Source organism: Metarhizium brunneum, chromosome 1 (genome assembly GCF_013426205.1).
Source record: "Metarhizium brunneum chromosome 1, complete sequence".
Lineage (NCBI taxonomy): Eukaryota > Fungi > Ascomycota > Sordariomycetes > Hypocreales > Clavicipitaceae > Metarhizium > Metarhizium brunneum.
The window spans coordinates 5,212,887-5,226,280 of NC_089422.1; the positions used below are offsets into that span (position 1 = coordinate 5,212,887).

At 54.4% G+C, this 13,394-nt stretch overlaps 3 protein-coding genes across 3 annotated transcripts; all 3 read right to left on the minus strand.

Moving 5' to 3' along the window:
• Positions 1-6,611: 6,611 nt before the first annotated feature.
• On the minus strand, positions 6,612-8,395 carry atnC_2 (MFS efflux pump; the record flags this gene model as incomplete). Its single annotated transcript, XM_014693479.1, has 5 exons — positions 6,612-7,151; positions 7,245-7,381; positions 7,435-7,652; positions 7,707-7,839; positions 7,906-8,395. 5 exons carry the CDS (start codon positions 8,393-8,395, stop codon positions 6,612-6,614), a joined length of 1,518 nt encoding a protein of 505 aa, XP_014548965.1.
• Positions 8,396-8,940: 545 nt separating this feature from the next.
• ustQ_0 (Tyrosinase) lies at positions 8,941-10,290 on the minus strand (the record flags this gene model as incomplete). The annotated part of the gene is made up of 5 exons (XM_014693478.2): positions 8,941-9,164; positions 9,216-9,592; positions 9,658-9,754; positions 9,837-10,117; positions 10,184-10,290. 5 exons carry the CDS (start codon positions 10,288-10,290, stop codon positions 8,941-8,943), a joined length of 1,086 nt encoding a protein of 361 aa, XP_014548964.2.
• Positions 10,291-10,519: 229 nt separating this feature from the next.
• On the minus strand, positions 10,520-12,975 carry ustP_0 (Peptidase S41 family protein; the record flags this gene model as incomplete). Its single annotated transcript, XM_014693477.1, has 5 exons — positions 10,520-11,161; positions 11,234-12,131; positions 12,194-12,323; positions 12,383-12,637; positions 12,714-12,975. 5 exons carry the CDS (start codon positions 12,973-12,975, stop codon positions 10,520-10,522), a joined length of 2,187 nt encoding a protein of 728 aa, XP_014548963.1.
• Between the last annotated feature and the right edge of the window lie 419 nt (positions 12,976-13,394).

Genomic DNA, 13,394 nt, shown 5'->3' on the forward strand with positions numbered 1-13,394 from the left:
TGGCAACTGTTTGTCGTTGAGTTGAGGCTGGTGCGTGGTCCAGTGCTAGTAGCCTGGCAGTACGGAGTTCGTATGCCATTATTACGGGACATGTGGATGCCCAACATTGAACTGTGTCTGTCTCTGTGACTCCGTTTTGGAACGCTCAAGTGTCGAGCACCCGGTATCTACAACCGTGCCCAGAAGTGAAGTCGAGCTGTCCTGGTACGTACTACAAGAATAACCTGTATGTACTTATGTATCGACATGTCTGTCAAGATGCCCAAGGGAATCACTACATGAACGCCGCGCGGGGCGCCTGTCAACATCTGGACGGTCAATGGCATTGGAGTCTCGAGCTGACGGCGCTGGCCAAGACCCAGAAGTATTATTCCAGTGTCTTCCAAACGCTGGGGCCGCCGACGCCCGCGCCCGCGCCCTCGCTCCGACGACGGGGCGGGGTGGGGATAGAGGCCGCGGGTTATTGGCGTTGAGCCACCCTAGCTGATCATCAGGTCGTCGTGGCCGCGAGGGCGTGCGGGTGTGAAGCGTGTGAAGCTGGGCGAGGAGACGAGCGGTGCTGAGTGGGTGGATTGGGGTGGGTGGAGGGAGGAATTGAAGGCTGATGGATGGATCCAGCGATGTCCCACGCCAGCAGGGCCGACAGCGGTGCCAGGCCCAGGCAATGAATGCCCAGACGGAGCAGGAGCAGCGAAAGGACGACTGAGGCGTCGAGCGAATGAGGTCTCGAGGCGCGAGGGGGGGGAGGGTGTGAGGGGAGCAACGGCCCAAGGCGCGCTGTTAGAGGGAGAAGCACAGCGTGCGGCCGCCTGATCCAACTCGGGCCTGGCTGAGCAGCCAAGGTCCAGCTTGACAGTCGAGCTCGGAAAGCCGACGACAATTCAAGGGACGAGATGTTCCGTATTATGTATGTGGGATGGGAGAGGGTGCCTCTGGCGTGACGTTTGGTACGGGCAGCACGAAGTGTGCAGCAACGACATGCCATGGCTGCAGTTGATGATGATACAACAGGTCTGGTGGTTTGATTGATTGCATGGGGTCGAGTACAACATGGGTATGGCGGGCTGGCAGGTAGCTGGAGGAGCTGGACGCTTCAATGTCCGGTCTGGTTCAAATGTTTGCTGCTGGATCACAGTCTGGTGGCATTGACGGCAAGTCCAGCTGAGGCTAGGCCAGTACGGTGTCCCGCTGAGGACAAGGTGGCACTGTGGTAAAACAGACTGTCTGGTGGTGGGCGGACGCGCTACAGAGTAATGTAACCGCCTAGTAGTTCCTAACAAGTACCAGACCCAGCGGACATTTGAAGAACACAAACTGGTGGTCACTGGCCATTCTTTACCAACAAAAAGGTGCGCCGGTTGACATGTGTGAGTGCGACCTGGACAGACTGCAAAGGCGCTTCAGCCGAGGGTCTCAACCATTGTCGTCCAGCCAAGTATTGGCAGTGGGACGGAACATTGAACCTTGATGAAACATGAAAGGGACTCGCCCTCCCTGCTGGGCCGCAGCCAGCACCCAAGCTCAAGCTGTTCCTTTATTAGGCACCAGACCGGACGTCCATAGCATTCATGATGTTCAAAGCCCAGTCCGCCCGCCCGTCCCTACGGCGCTGGGTCACGACGCTTGGTTCCCGACCAGCTCAGACTGCAGACTGGCCCCCCTCTTGGGCCAATGCTCTGCATCCGAGCCGGCCGGACACAGCCAAGGCACGATTGGATTCTATTGGTGCCAGATTCTTTGAATCGGTTCACCTCACCGGCCCAGCGCGGCTCAGGAGAAATCGAAACGCAATCGGGGCCGGGGCCAAGAAATTAATTAAGCATCTTTCTTCTTCTCTCCTCCTCGTGGCTCTGATACAGGCTTTCAGGCACAAGCCCGGTACGGACTAAATTCTCAGGTGGCTCACATGACGGACGCCAAAGCTGCGACGCTGCGAAGAATGCGACGCGACGGGCCTAGCTCGAGGTCCCGATGCCAGGTGTTTGGAAAGCATGATGTGCCCTCTGCGAAGCCCATCACGAGGAGGGGGGTCGCTGGATCATGTCAATGCCGCAGCTGACTTTGGGACAGCATGGCCTCGGGGTACTTTGTAATTTTGCCTACGTGTATTCCATGTCGTCAAACCTTCAATGTCTAGGTGATTATCAGAAACTGCTGGCCGGCGACGACGACGGCCACCACCAGACAATCAGCGGCCACCGGGGGCAAAACCACCCGACAAGGTTACTACTGAGAGCCCGTCTCTCTCCCATCCATTCAACCAGTTGACATTTCTCTGGTGTGGTGGCACGGGAGCGGACACTTGGAACGCCGCCCGTTTTGGGGACACCACAACTTCCTCTCAAGTCCACGTGATGCGCGCAAGAGGTTCGACGATCCGTTTGGGTTCGCGCGGGGAAAGGCGAGGAGAAGAAGAAAAATCGCCGTCAGGTTCCTGAACCTGTATGTATGTATGTACTTACCCGCCGGGGCGGCTTGGGCATGTCATGCATAAGTTATTTGTGGCTACAGACAAAGTCCAGCTTCAGGTGTAATACAACATGGCACGCTGCATCATGGTGCCTTTTCATTCGTCCAGGCATCATCAGCATTGTGTCGCCAGGATAAAATGCCGCTCTCAGTGTTGGCATTCGTGCATGCCTTTTTTTTTCCCTCTCTCTTTGGGCTCGGCTCGGTTTCTGGTTTTGTTGGTTTGCCACCATGTCAAAGCATATTGTTATCAAAGCCCCAACCCTAATCGCTGATGATGTTCTAACTCAAAGCCCTCATTTAGACGCGACAAGTGCCACGGCCAAGCGGCCAGCCAAGTGGACACTTTGCTGAGCTGCTTCGAGGCCGCGGTCTGGTGGATCTCCAAGGCGGCTCTCCGCAATTTAGATGCACGACCAGCATTCGTGCAGTAGGCGGCTTTTGACCTGCTTCGGCGACGGAGTAGTATCAATACTCTGTGAAGACGGCGTATAATATCGCCAGGGCCGAACTGAATAGGAAACTTGAGGAACATCGATCCCCGACGCAACACACGTTTCTGTGAGATTGAGATGCGCGAGTTGATGCTGGATTTGCATATTCTCCATGGTGCACGAGTTGGACAACATTGAATGGTCGGCTGCTGTTGGTGGGCTTTTTGGCGAGGGGTAGGAACATGGAGCTAGAAGGCGGGGTACGGAGGCCTGGTGCTTTGTAACCGGCAAGCGTGGCGGGGGAATTAGACAAGGGGGTTATTCCCATCAATTGAGCTAGTAGCACTATCGAAAAGACATGAAGCTTGGTGCTCGGCGGGCATGGGATCGAGGCAAAATCCGGGGATACGGCCATTCCGCAGGAATTACCAATCGCCGGTGCAGAGCGGTGTCACGGCCAGCGAGCTACCCGACGACATTAATATTCTCAGGTGCGCGTTTGCACCAGACCTCAGAGGAGGAACCTAATGTGCCTGGTGCTACTATCAATTCAAAGTTGACTGAGCTGTCAAGACGTTCAGAATTGAGTCGATGCAACATGACATGTTAAAACCCGCAAGATAAGCACGACTACAGGCCGGCACGAACGAACCGAGCAGCCCGCCAAAAAAAAGTGTCACCAAGCTTTTTATTCCCCTTTCGCAAATGTTCCCTGTCTTTTTCCTCATGGCCTCTTACACGCAGCGGGCCTTTGTGCGCGTAGCTCAGACGGGACCCAGCGCAAGTCGGCCATCCCTAGCAGAACACATGTCTGGTACATCTAGACATCTCACAAGCAACCCTGGTTCTTCATCCGTAAATCACATCTTCTTCGTATCTACGAGAGGCACAAAATCGCCACCACAATGGAATCCAACGAAAAAAAAAGCCAGTGTTTTACTAAAGCCTTGAAATTTTTCAAACTTCCACAACTTTTTTTTGGGCTCAAATGCCGCCATAATCGTCATCATGAGCTCACGCCCCCCAATAGTAATACTCATACAGCGCACATGCATCTACCGAGGGGAAATTCGTCAAGTGAAATGGCCAGTTTCTGGGGCGTGCAAAGGAACTGCGAGCCAGACGTGGCTTGGGTCTGCTGGCCAAAAGGCGTCCCTTTTCGGCTGGTGCCTTGATGAGGACACGCCGCCTGCTGCAGGGCGGGATTGGTTGGATGGATAGGGGCGTGGCTGCGCTGGTGTGGGAGAAGATTGGAAGGAGGGGGACGAGGTGAGGAGGCCATGGATGGTCAGGGAATTTTTTTTTAATTTTTTTTTTTTTTTTAGAAATTAAGTGCAAATTCATCCTGTCCGCGGTGCTCTGCTGCACTTGCGAATGGGAATGGAAATGCACGTAGGTTGAATTGCATTGTTTGATGGAATTGGCGTACGGATAATTCTTCTCATGTACATGTTAGTTGGGGCATGGTGGGCAATAGCTTCCTTGCAGCTTGCATGACTGTACCCTCATGAGCAACTTTGACAGGAAGAAAAAAAAATTAAAGGCCAAAGACGCTCGCCCTGCAACTGCCGTGGTGTGCCTGGTTTCACCTCCTTCTATGGCTTTGTTCGAAACAGAGTGCATAGCGCATATCCGAGCTATGCGCCGTCTGTTTCCAGCGCACCCAGGGCTGAAACTCCATTGGTGCCCGGCCTGTATTCATGCGAGACGGGGTTGAAGATTTATGCCGCCCTTGGTGGTGGTGCTGGTTGTGGTGCCGGTCGCGACCTGACGGAGGGCAACACGGCGGTTCAGGTGCGAGCGAACAGTTAATGCACGAGGCAAAGTCGAGAATTGACTTTGCAAAAAAAAAAAAAAAAATACACATGCAAACATTGCTGGCCGATGACAATATCGGCACAGCAGGATCAAGCGTGGCGGCACAATTCGTGTGCATAAATTCGCAATTCATAACTTGTTACGGACTACGGAGTATATATATCCCATTTCGGCCTTGGGCCAAACCACCTCACGAGATGGTGCGAGCTGCCGGTCCTTCGGATGCCCTCACGAACATCCCTCCCCTTCAAGGACGACGTTCCTGACTACGCACAAGGCCTGGAACGGAACCGACTCGATTGCACACGCCCATCGGACGGAGAACTAGCCCGGCACACTCTGGCAAGTCGGAGCTCTTTCCCGCCCGGCAGCAGCGAGCATCAGCACTCCTTTGAGAAGCGCTGCATGAACGAGGCCATCCCTGCAATACCGTGTTGGCAGCTCTTTTTCTTGCAGGCGTCTCTCTTTCACACTGGTTATTTTGGAACCAGACCCAATTGTGTGGCCTTCTTCTTTTATGTTTTTGTATCCCTTCGTGTCTACCCCCCCTTCCCACTCTTTTTTTTTTTTTGTTGATGAAGCAATTTCGCCAATTCCCTCTTTGTGTCGGTAAAAGCACCTCTTCCCGTTTCCAGATCTTGTCCTTTGTTAAATGGCCGCCCGACCGACCATCGGCGGGACCGTACTAGCGGCTATCCACAAAACAAGACAGAATCCATTTTTACGAATCTCGATCCTCGAGAAGCTCTAATTTGGGGTTATGCCCGGGGGACGCACGGGGCCGGATCGAAAGCTCCCTTTAAGTGAAGGGGTGCAACCCACGCCGGAGCCTTTGTTGAGGGCTTTTTTTCCTGTTCTGGTAACCCTTGGTCTTGCGATGGTGAATGAGCCGCTATTGTAGTGTGTATCGGCCGAGTGGGTGGCATCGGAGCTGAAGAGATTGACGGGGAGGAGATTTTTTTTCTTAATTTTTCTTTCAGGGTCACGAGGGCTTTGGGGTTTCGTGCTGTTTTGGATACAACTTAGTCCGCCAGTTGCGGCTAAGCGACTCGGAGTTTTGAGTATGGTGTCTGATGGGCGTCCGGACTATACCAAGCACCAATTGGTGAGGCGACACCCTCCAGCTGGAGACTGTTTTGCTTTTGACTACTTACTTCTTCTCCCATGATACTGCAACACGAGGTGTTCCGACCGCTTCCCGAGCAGGGTCCTCACACTTGAGAGTTCTCGACTACATGTGTCTTGCACCAGAGTCTCGGCGTCTACTAGCGTTTTGCGATAAAGACATGCGCATTCCCGATCTACTAGTCTTTGAAATTGCCATGAAATTAATCGTTTGATACAAGGGGGATAGAGAATAACCCCCAGCCTTGGGAACGGGCAACGGCAATGGGTTGGGCAAGCGCAGGCCAAGTTTAGATGAGTATTGCCGAAACCTTGAAATGAAAACATGGGTCGGACTAGATACGGCTTGTAATAGTATAGCCGCGCCTGGGGACTGAGGTAACCAAAGATTAAGGTAAGGGTAGTACGCCAAGAGACCCAGCCAATATAAGACACTGACTGGAGGGACGACTCGGGAGTGTTGGTGTCTTGGATCGGGTAGTGAGGCCGTCTCTTTGCTTGGACCGTTTACAGATAATTCGTGGGCTCCGATGGGAAATATCCCTTATTTATGGGGGACTAGTACCATCTTCTTTACACCATATCCCGGCATTGATGAGAATCTTCATGTCGGTGCAAACTTCAGATGAGACTTTGTTAACAGAAACAAAATGAACACGGCACATTCAGGGGCTGAATCGACATGGACAGCGGTGATTGTATAAGAAGAGGCTACTAGTAAAAGCAGGGCAGCCAAGTAACTGCAGACTCTCCGGTAGATTGGTTTCATTGACAGTCATGTACTTTGATTCCATCCGACGCTTCAGACGCTTTAGATGCCTCGCGCTCTACGCTCGATACATTGATAGCAACAACAGCAACAGCAGCGGACCCAAACAAGCACCCTGTCATTAGAAAAGGCAGTCCGATCCATACACCGTCCATGTTCATGCCTAGTCGAAACGATGCCGCGAGGAGAGGTCCTGCGAAAATCGACCCCATGCTCTCAAAGACACTCATTATAGTATACATGGTATTGACGTGACGCTTGTCAACAATTGACGCGAGTAAGCTCCGGAGAAGAGGGGGGTAGCCATTCCCCAAGGCAAACAGCGCAAGGCCAACAGCCATCAAGCCGACTGTTTCTGACAGGCCCATGGTGAATGCGCCCAAGGTGGACATGGATACGCTGATGCGTGCCAGCCAAAGGGTTCTGCTTTGGGTAGCCAGTGTTGTTTTGCGGGCGAGCGTTTGGCTAGCCACGGGGAGAATGACCGTGAGGAGCGTGAGAGTAAAGAATGCATGGAGACAGAGCACGAGGCCAGCCTGCCGTAGGTTAATATAACCAAATCAGGAGCGACCCCTGTTGTCCCAAACATGCAAAACACACAAGTGGCATGGCGAAATCGAAATGCTCACCTCGGACCACGACCACCCGTATCGTTTCGTAATATACTGAAGAATAATCTCTTGCGCCAGGCGGCCAAGGCTCGTGACGAGAAAGGTGAGAAGCAACACGACAACGAGGATATTATCTCGCGCAAACCACACCGCGGCTTTCGCCACCCCATCAGCTGGTGATGGCGAGCCGTCTGCGCCTGGGCCCGACTCTCCTGGGCCTCTTCGGTCTTGGCGTGCTCTAGAACCGGACTCTTAGCAAGCATCATCCGGGGGATGAAAAAGGCCACGGCAGTCGCTAGCCAGAGACACCCCAGGCCGCAGTACACGGGAAGCCAAGTATCGACGTTGATGAGGACATACACCAAAGGACTGGCGACCAGTTGGCTCCCGAGGACCGCGGCGGCAATGTACATGAAAACAAGCGATCTACAGAGGTCAGCCGCACCCTTGTTATCGACCATTTACTCCGTACAGCTGTACCTTTTCCTCTCGCTCACAACGCCGCTGACAATCGCAAAGGTGACGGCGTTAAAGACGGGCGCGCCGCCGCCAACCAAGGCAAACGCAGATCCCAGCCAGACCAGACGCGGAGAAAAGACGGACGGCAGCGAGCCTGGCAGAGTTGTTTATTTTCGAAATTGAAGCAAGGACAGGTAAAAGCAGGAAATACGAGACGCACAAACAAGAACGGTGAAGCTGCCGGCCATGGCGCCGCCCAGCACGGACAGGCCGAGGACAAGCTCTCTCCCGTACGCGTCTGCCATGATGCCGTACGGCACGGCGGTGACGAGGCCGGGGATCGTGTCGAAAGTGACCTGCCACCCGCGGATAAAGGACAGCTCCGACTGGACCGCCGTGTCCTTGCAGCGGGCGTCACTGGCCCCCGGTGCGGCGGGTGAGACATTGTGGCAGATGATGCCCTCGAGGACCTGGTTCATCGGGATGGCGATGAGGTACAGGCCAACCTCGAGGAGGATGTTGAGTGCGAAGCAGGCCGTGACGGCGCTCGAGGGGCGAAACGCAGACTTGCTGCCGTGAGGAGCTTGAGCTAGAGCGTCGTCATTGTTGCTGTGGGAGTCTGTTTTTATTAGAGGCTGCTGCTCATTGTCGGTCAAGTCGGCGCTGCGCCTGATATCCGGCGGCGCGAGCCCGTCGTCGAGTCGTGTCATGGTTGGCGATGGGTGCTCCGGGGTTTGCGAAATGGTCCCCTGCGGAAGGCATAGAGTTTTGCAACGTGCTCTCTCGTTTTCGGAATATGTCGTCTTCGCAACTGTACAGGTATTTGGCTGCACATGGATAAAAGGGAACGCCTGGAGCTGCAGCGAGATATACCATCTGGCGAATGTCATCTTTTGCCATGGACGCAGAGGGCCTCAGGCCGACAGAGACTGGCAAACCCGGCTGGCTGGCAGACGACCGGTCATCCATGGCCAGAGACACAACCATCGCCCTCTCTGTGTCTGACGTCCAAAGTACCATGCAGGGTGCTCCTTTTGGAACGCCATCTGATGGGATTAGGAACCCGGTGTGCGCTTCATGGTTGCTACATGCAAGGCAGCAGACGAATCGACGTCTGGCGGTGTGATTGCTTGGGAAACCGGGCGTTTTCCCTCACAGACACATTGTAGTAAGAATCAGCCCCAAGTCAGTCACGGACTCATGGCTACGAGACATATTACTACTATTGACTCTACACCTTTCGCAGAACATGACTCTAGTATGTGTAGCAAAGCTGACGTCCCTCGGTGCTCATCACCTCGCGGACGGGCAGGTCGTTTGTGAACCCGCCGTACATCAACACATCGCCATCGCTCGCAGGCCCCGTCGAGTTATACATGTGCCGTCCCGAGTATTCAAACAGCCTCACGCTCGGGTTTTCCCGCTGCCACCGCCACCACAGACGATCCAGGTTGGCGTGATGCAAGAAGAAGAGGGGGTCTCGACAAATTAGTCACCATGGCCAAGGGGACGAAGAGGACGAGGACGAACCGTTCGCGGCAGTCATGGCCTTGAAGTCTCCGTTGATGGACGTGTGCAGCGTGTTGTGCAGGTCCCTTTCCACCCGCTGCAGAAAGTCGGTGTAGTTTCCCAGCCGCAGGATGCTCCCGACATTCTCGGGACTGAACTTCTCCCCAGAGAGGCGGCCCTTGATGTCGCCGTCGCGAAAGCCTCGTGATAGGCAGTGCACCTTGCGCGTGTGGTTGTAAATAGCCGGCCGCAACTCTGTAAACGGCCCATCTGTCACGCACCGGCCCTCGCCCACCGTCTCGGGTCCGTCCTTGTCGCCGTCGCCGCCGAACCCCGTGGCGTGGTCCCAGATGGATGAGTTGGCCAGATTCATCCAGTCGAGAGACCAGTCCCAGTATCTAGCACAGCATCAGCCTCTTGTGTCGTCATTGGTGAGTGCCAGGGGAGCAGGCAGGCCACGTACGGCATCGAACCCCGGTAGTGACAGCGGTCTTTGAGCATCGTCTCAATAACCGCCAGTATGTTTCTGTGCCACGGCAGAAAACACGCTGATCTGTGGCCTGGTATTACTGGAATGAGTCGTTTTGCTCGCTGAATCATACGCGTGGTGCGTTTTTCGGATCGATGAGCGGCGTGACTTACACCAAGACCCGATCCCTCCGTGCAGCACGGCGATATCATCGTAAATCGTCAGGTTGCCATCCCGCGCAGACGGCGTCTTGCTTATACATTGAATGGCACTGATAAAGCCATGCTTCTCTGTGAGTGTGAGGGCTCTCCATTCTCGCCGGATTGGCGGGCTTGTACAGCCGGCCTGCTTGGCCGGGCGCTCCTCGATCGGGGCCAATACGACCCAAACAACGAAGCCAAGGGATACTATGGCAGAAAAGCACAAGAAAAATGGTCTCAGACGAGCCCGCAAGCTAGAATCCACCGTTAGGGCTGCGTGAACCATTTGGATGCAGGGCTCAAGTAAGACTGTTTCTCACTTTGCGACGAAGCTTGTGTGTGCAGAGACCTTGATGCTTTGGCTCTCAGAGTCTGAATTCCCAAGAGCAGTATAATTCGGCTCCGGTCCCAACGATGGTAGCCTCATGGTTGACGCCTAGGCATTTCATACGAGTCGACGACTCCCTCTCCATCTAGTTGTTTACTGACTCTCCCGCATGCCGCGCTCCGTGTGTCCTTGATGTACCGAATTCACGACTCGGACTCCCTCCTCCCATCTGCTCCACACCAAGGCAGGCGCTTTTTGGTGCCCGGGGCCAACCGTTTGGCACAATCTTGCCGCTTCGGGACGAAATGCGCCAGACGTCTGCGGGCTCTCATGCAGCCCATCTTGGGAGCGGGAGCGCCTTGCCGCTTGGGGACCTTTCTGCGCCAAACTTTTGACGCAGCCCTCCCCTCGATGAATGAAGCGAGACAGATTCGGCCATAGTCTTGGCCGGAGAGATGCTCAAACCTTGGCGCCCGGCTGGTGTCGCATCGACACAAGAGCCGTTCAGAAACATGGCTGCTGCGGCCGCGGCCCATGCCGTCGCAGGGTCCATGTAGTTCTCCGCCGTGAAGAAGAGACGGCAGTCGGCCGGCTCGTACATGAATTGGAGCGGTATCGAGTCGTCTCCTGGGCTGTACGCGTTGCAGATGTTGATGCCACTTTGCTCGTATGTGTCGAGACGGAGTGGCAAGTCTCGTAGCGGAAGCGGCGCCAGCTCGTTGAATCTCTGCATTTCTGCCCGCGAGAGGATTGGAGAATCTGTCTGCAGAGCCGCGAGAGCCAGGTGGCGCGCGCGCTCAACGTACTCGCTGATGGTATCCAAAGCCCAGTATTGAGCTCCCCTTACGCCGCCAACGGCCTGCATCAGCCCGTGGCGAGGTCTTCCCCCAAAGACAATGCTTCTCACGCCCTGTTCCTTGAGCAGATGGGCGACAACGGAACATGTAGACGCACACTGGCCGTCCGTCATCTGTGCAGGTCAAAAAAGAGAAGCGTTAGCCATGGCCCAAACCAGCGCTCCGTCGGGCATCGGGTCCCGTACCAAGATGATATTATTGGCAGGAAATAGCTGCACTTCTGGAAACAGCGGGATGTCGCCGTAGCCACTGATGGGATCGCTCGAGGTAGAGCCGAGGTTGAAATCAAAGACACCGGACATACTAGACATTTGGTCCCCCATAATCTCGTGCGGCCCGTAAACGTCTCCCCAAGAGCCCATCTTTGTTGTTCCGTCGATGCCCACCGCAAGCGGCGCGACAAATGGGAGATCCAGCGTGACGTTTTCCTGTTTGTGTGTTTCTGAGAAGATGCGCCCCATGAAGTCGATGAGCTCGGTCGCTCGGAATCTAGTGGCAGGGTATATCGGCTTGTCCGGGAACAAGACTCGGAATAGGTTGAACCCTGCGGCAATATCTCCGCCAAGATTACCCGACATGTCCAGAATAAGCTTCCTCTTGCCATCTGCCGCAGCCTGCATCACAAACCGGCCCACGACAGAGGCAAAGCGGGTGGCGTTTTGACCAACACGAAAGTCGGATACCTGAAGAACGGCAACATCTTCACAGCCCGCGCCATCTAGATAGTAACCACGAGCGCGGTCACGCTGCTCACCAACGATTGGATCTGGAAATACTGAGGCACCGCTTGGAGGAGCCTCTAGTTGCGGAGAGATGCCATAGGTACCTCCATATGACCCAAAAGCAGAACCGGAGTCTGGATGCGGGACGCACGCTGCTTCAAACAGTGACTTGCCATCAGGATAGTTCATTGGGCCATTTGAATGTGGCCAGGACGCCGTAGTCTTGACAGTGACGGTCGTTCCGTTGGAAAATAATAGGCGATTCGAAGCACCAGGCCACAAGCCCAGCAATGACGTCCACGCGCCCCCGGAGTATTTGCCAGAGAAGTTGGCAGAAGGAGACGCAAATAGATGATTATACCTGCAGCCATGTCAGTGCCTTCTTGACCCCATTTTATGAGCAAGAGAAGCCACCCAACTAACCGGGCATCCGGGTCCTGGTAGCCAAGCTTGATGGCATAATTGGCCTCCAGGAAGTAAGCAGCTTCGACGCCGTTGATTTCTACAAGAGGCGAAACCTCAGGAAATCCAGCAAGCTTGAGCTTAGCATCCTCTTGATGGTGGAGTTAGTCTCGTCTTGTATCATCGTCAGTTACCCAAGGCAGAACATACGGAAAGTGAATATACTGGGAAGCTCTAGTCCATCCGTGGATAGAGAGACGAGAGGCGGTGGGTGCTCGAAGTGCATAATGCGCTGGGAACAGAGCGACAAGGTGAGATGGCCATCGTTTGCCTTGGATATGGATCTGCCCAGGTCCCAGTCAAAGTCAAACTGCGACGAGTAAAGCCCGTTGACTACTTTTTGCCTGATATTTTCAAGGTGAGCAACGAGGTCGACATGTGCCGACATGTAGCTCGGGGGAGCATCTACAAGTTGAAAAAAGAAAATTAAAATTAAAGTTTTATTTTATTTTGACTAGTGGTCATTGTACGCCCGACTTACGTTTGAGTGTGTGAATTGTAGAGTGAAACTGGAGGTATTTTTCATATTCCTTCAAGAACTGCAACGCCAGCTGGGGATGAAAGGGCATCGATCGGAGACACCCCTGCGCTGTGCTTCCTGGAATACCTGCAAAGGTGCCCGTGCCGCCTCTAGCAACCCAGGATTGGTACGAGGATGAAATGTTTGCGCAAGCTGTTTGCAACTTGCCGCCCGTGTCCAGTGTCGCCGTCGCCGCCAGGATGAGAGTTGCAAATGCCAGCATGTTGGCGTGAACGGTTTTGGCGACTCTGCCAAAGTGGGGGCCTCAAGTGCTCCTACAGAGTGCAAGTATTTTGGTCGGTCTTGCCTCTTCTTCACATTCCTTTACAACATGAACAAAACACCAACCTCACGATGCGTGGGTTCGGCATTTTACCAACACTTTGCCCTCACTAGCATGATCAGTCAGAGGCCGCCAAGAAGATGTGGTTTTCTTTTCCATCCATGGGCGCCAATTCACTACACCAGGCGCGCATGTAGATGCATAGGCGCCGCACCACATTGGCGCTCAACTCATGCGGCATGTTGATGACTGATCTGGCGACAACACTCTCACGCGGCATATATGTCCAACCCGTCACATTACTGCGGCTTCATGTGCTGTGAGATGGCTACAGCCCTTTCCAACGGCATCTACGCCAA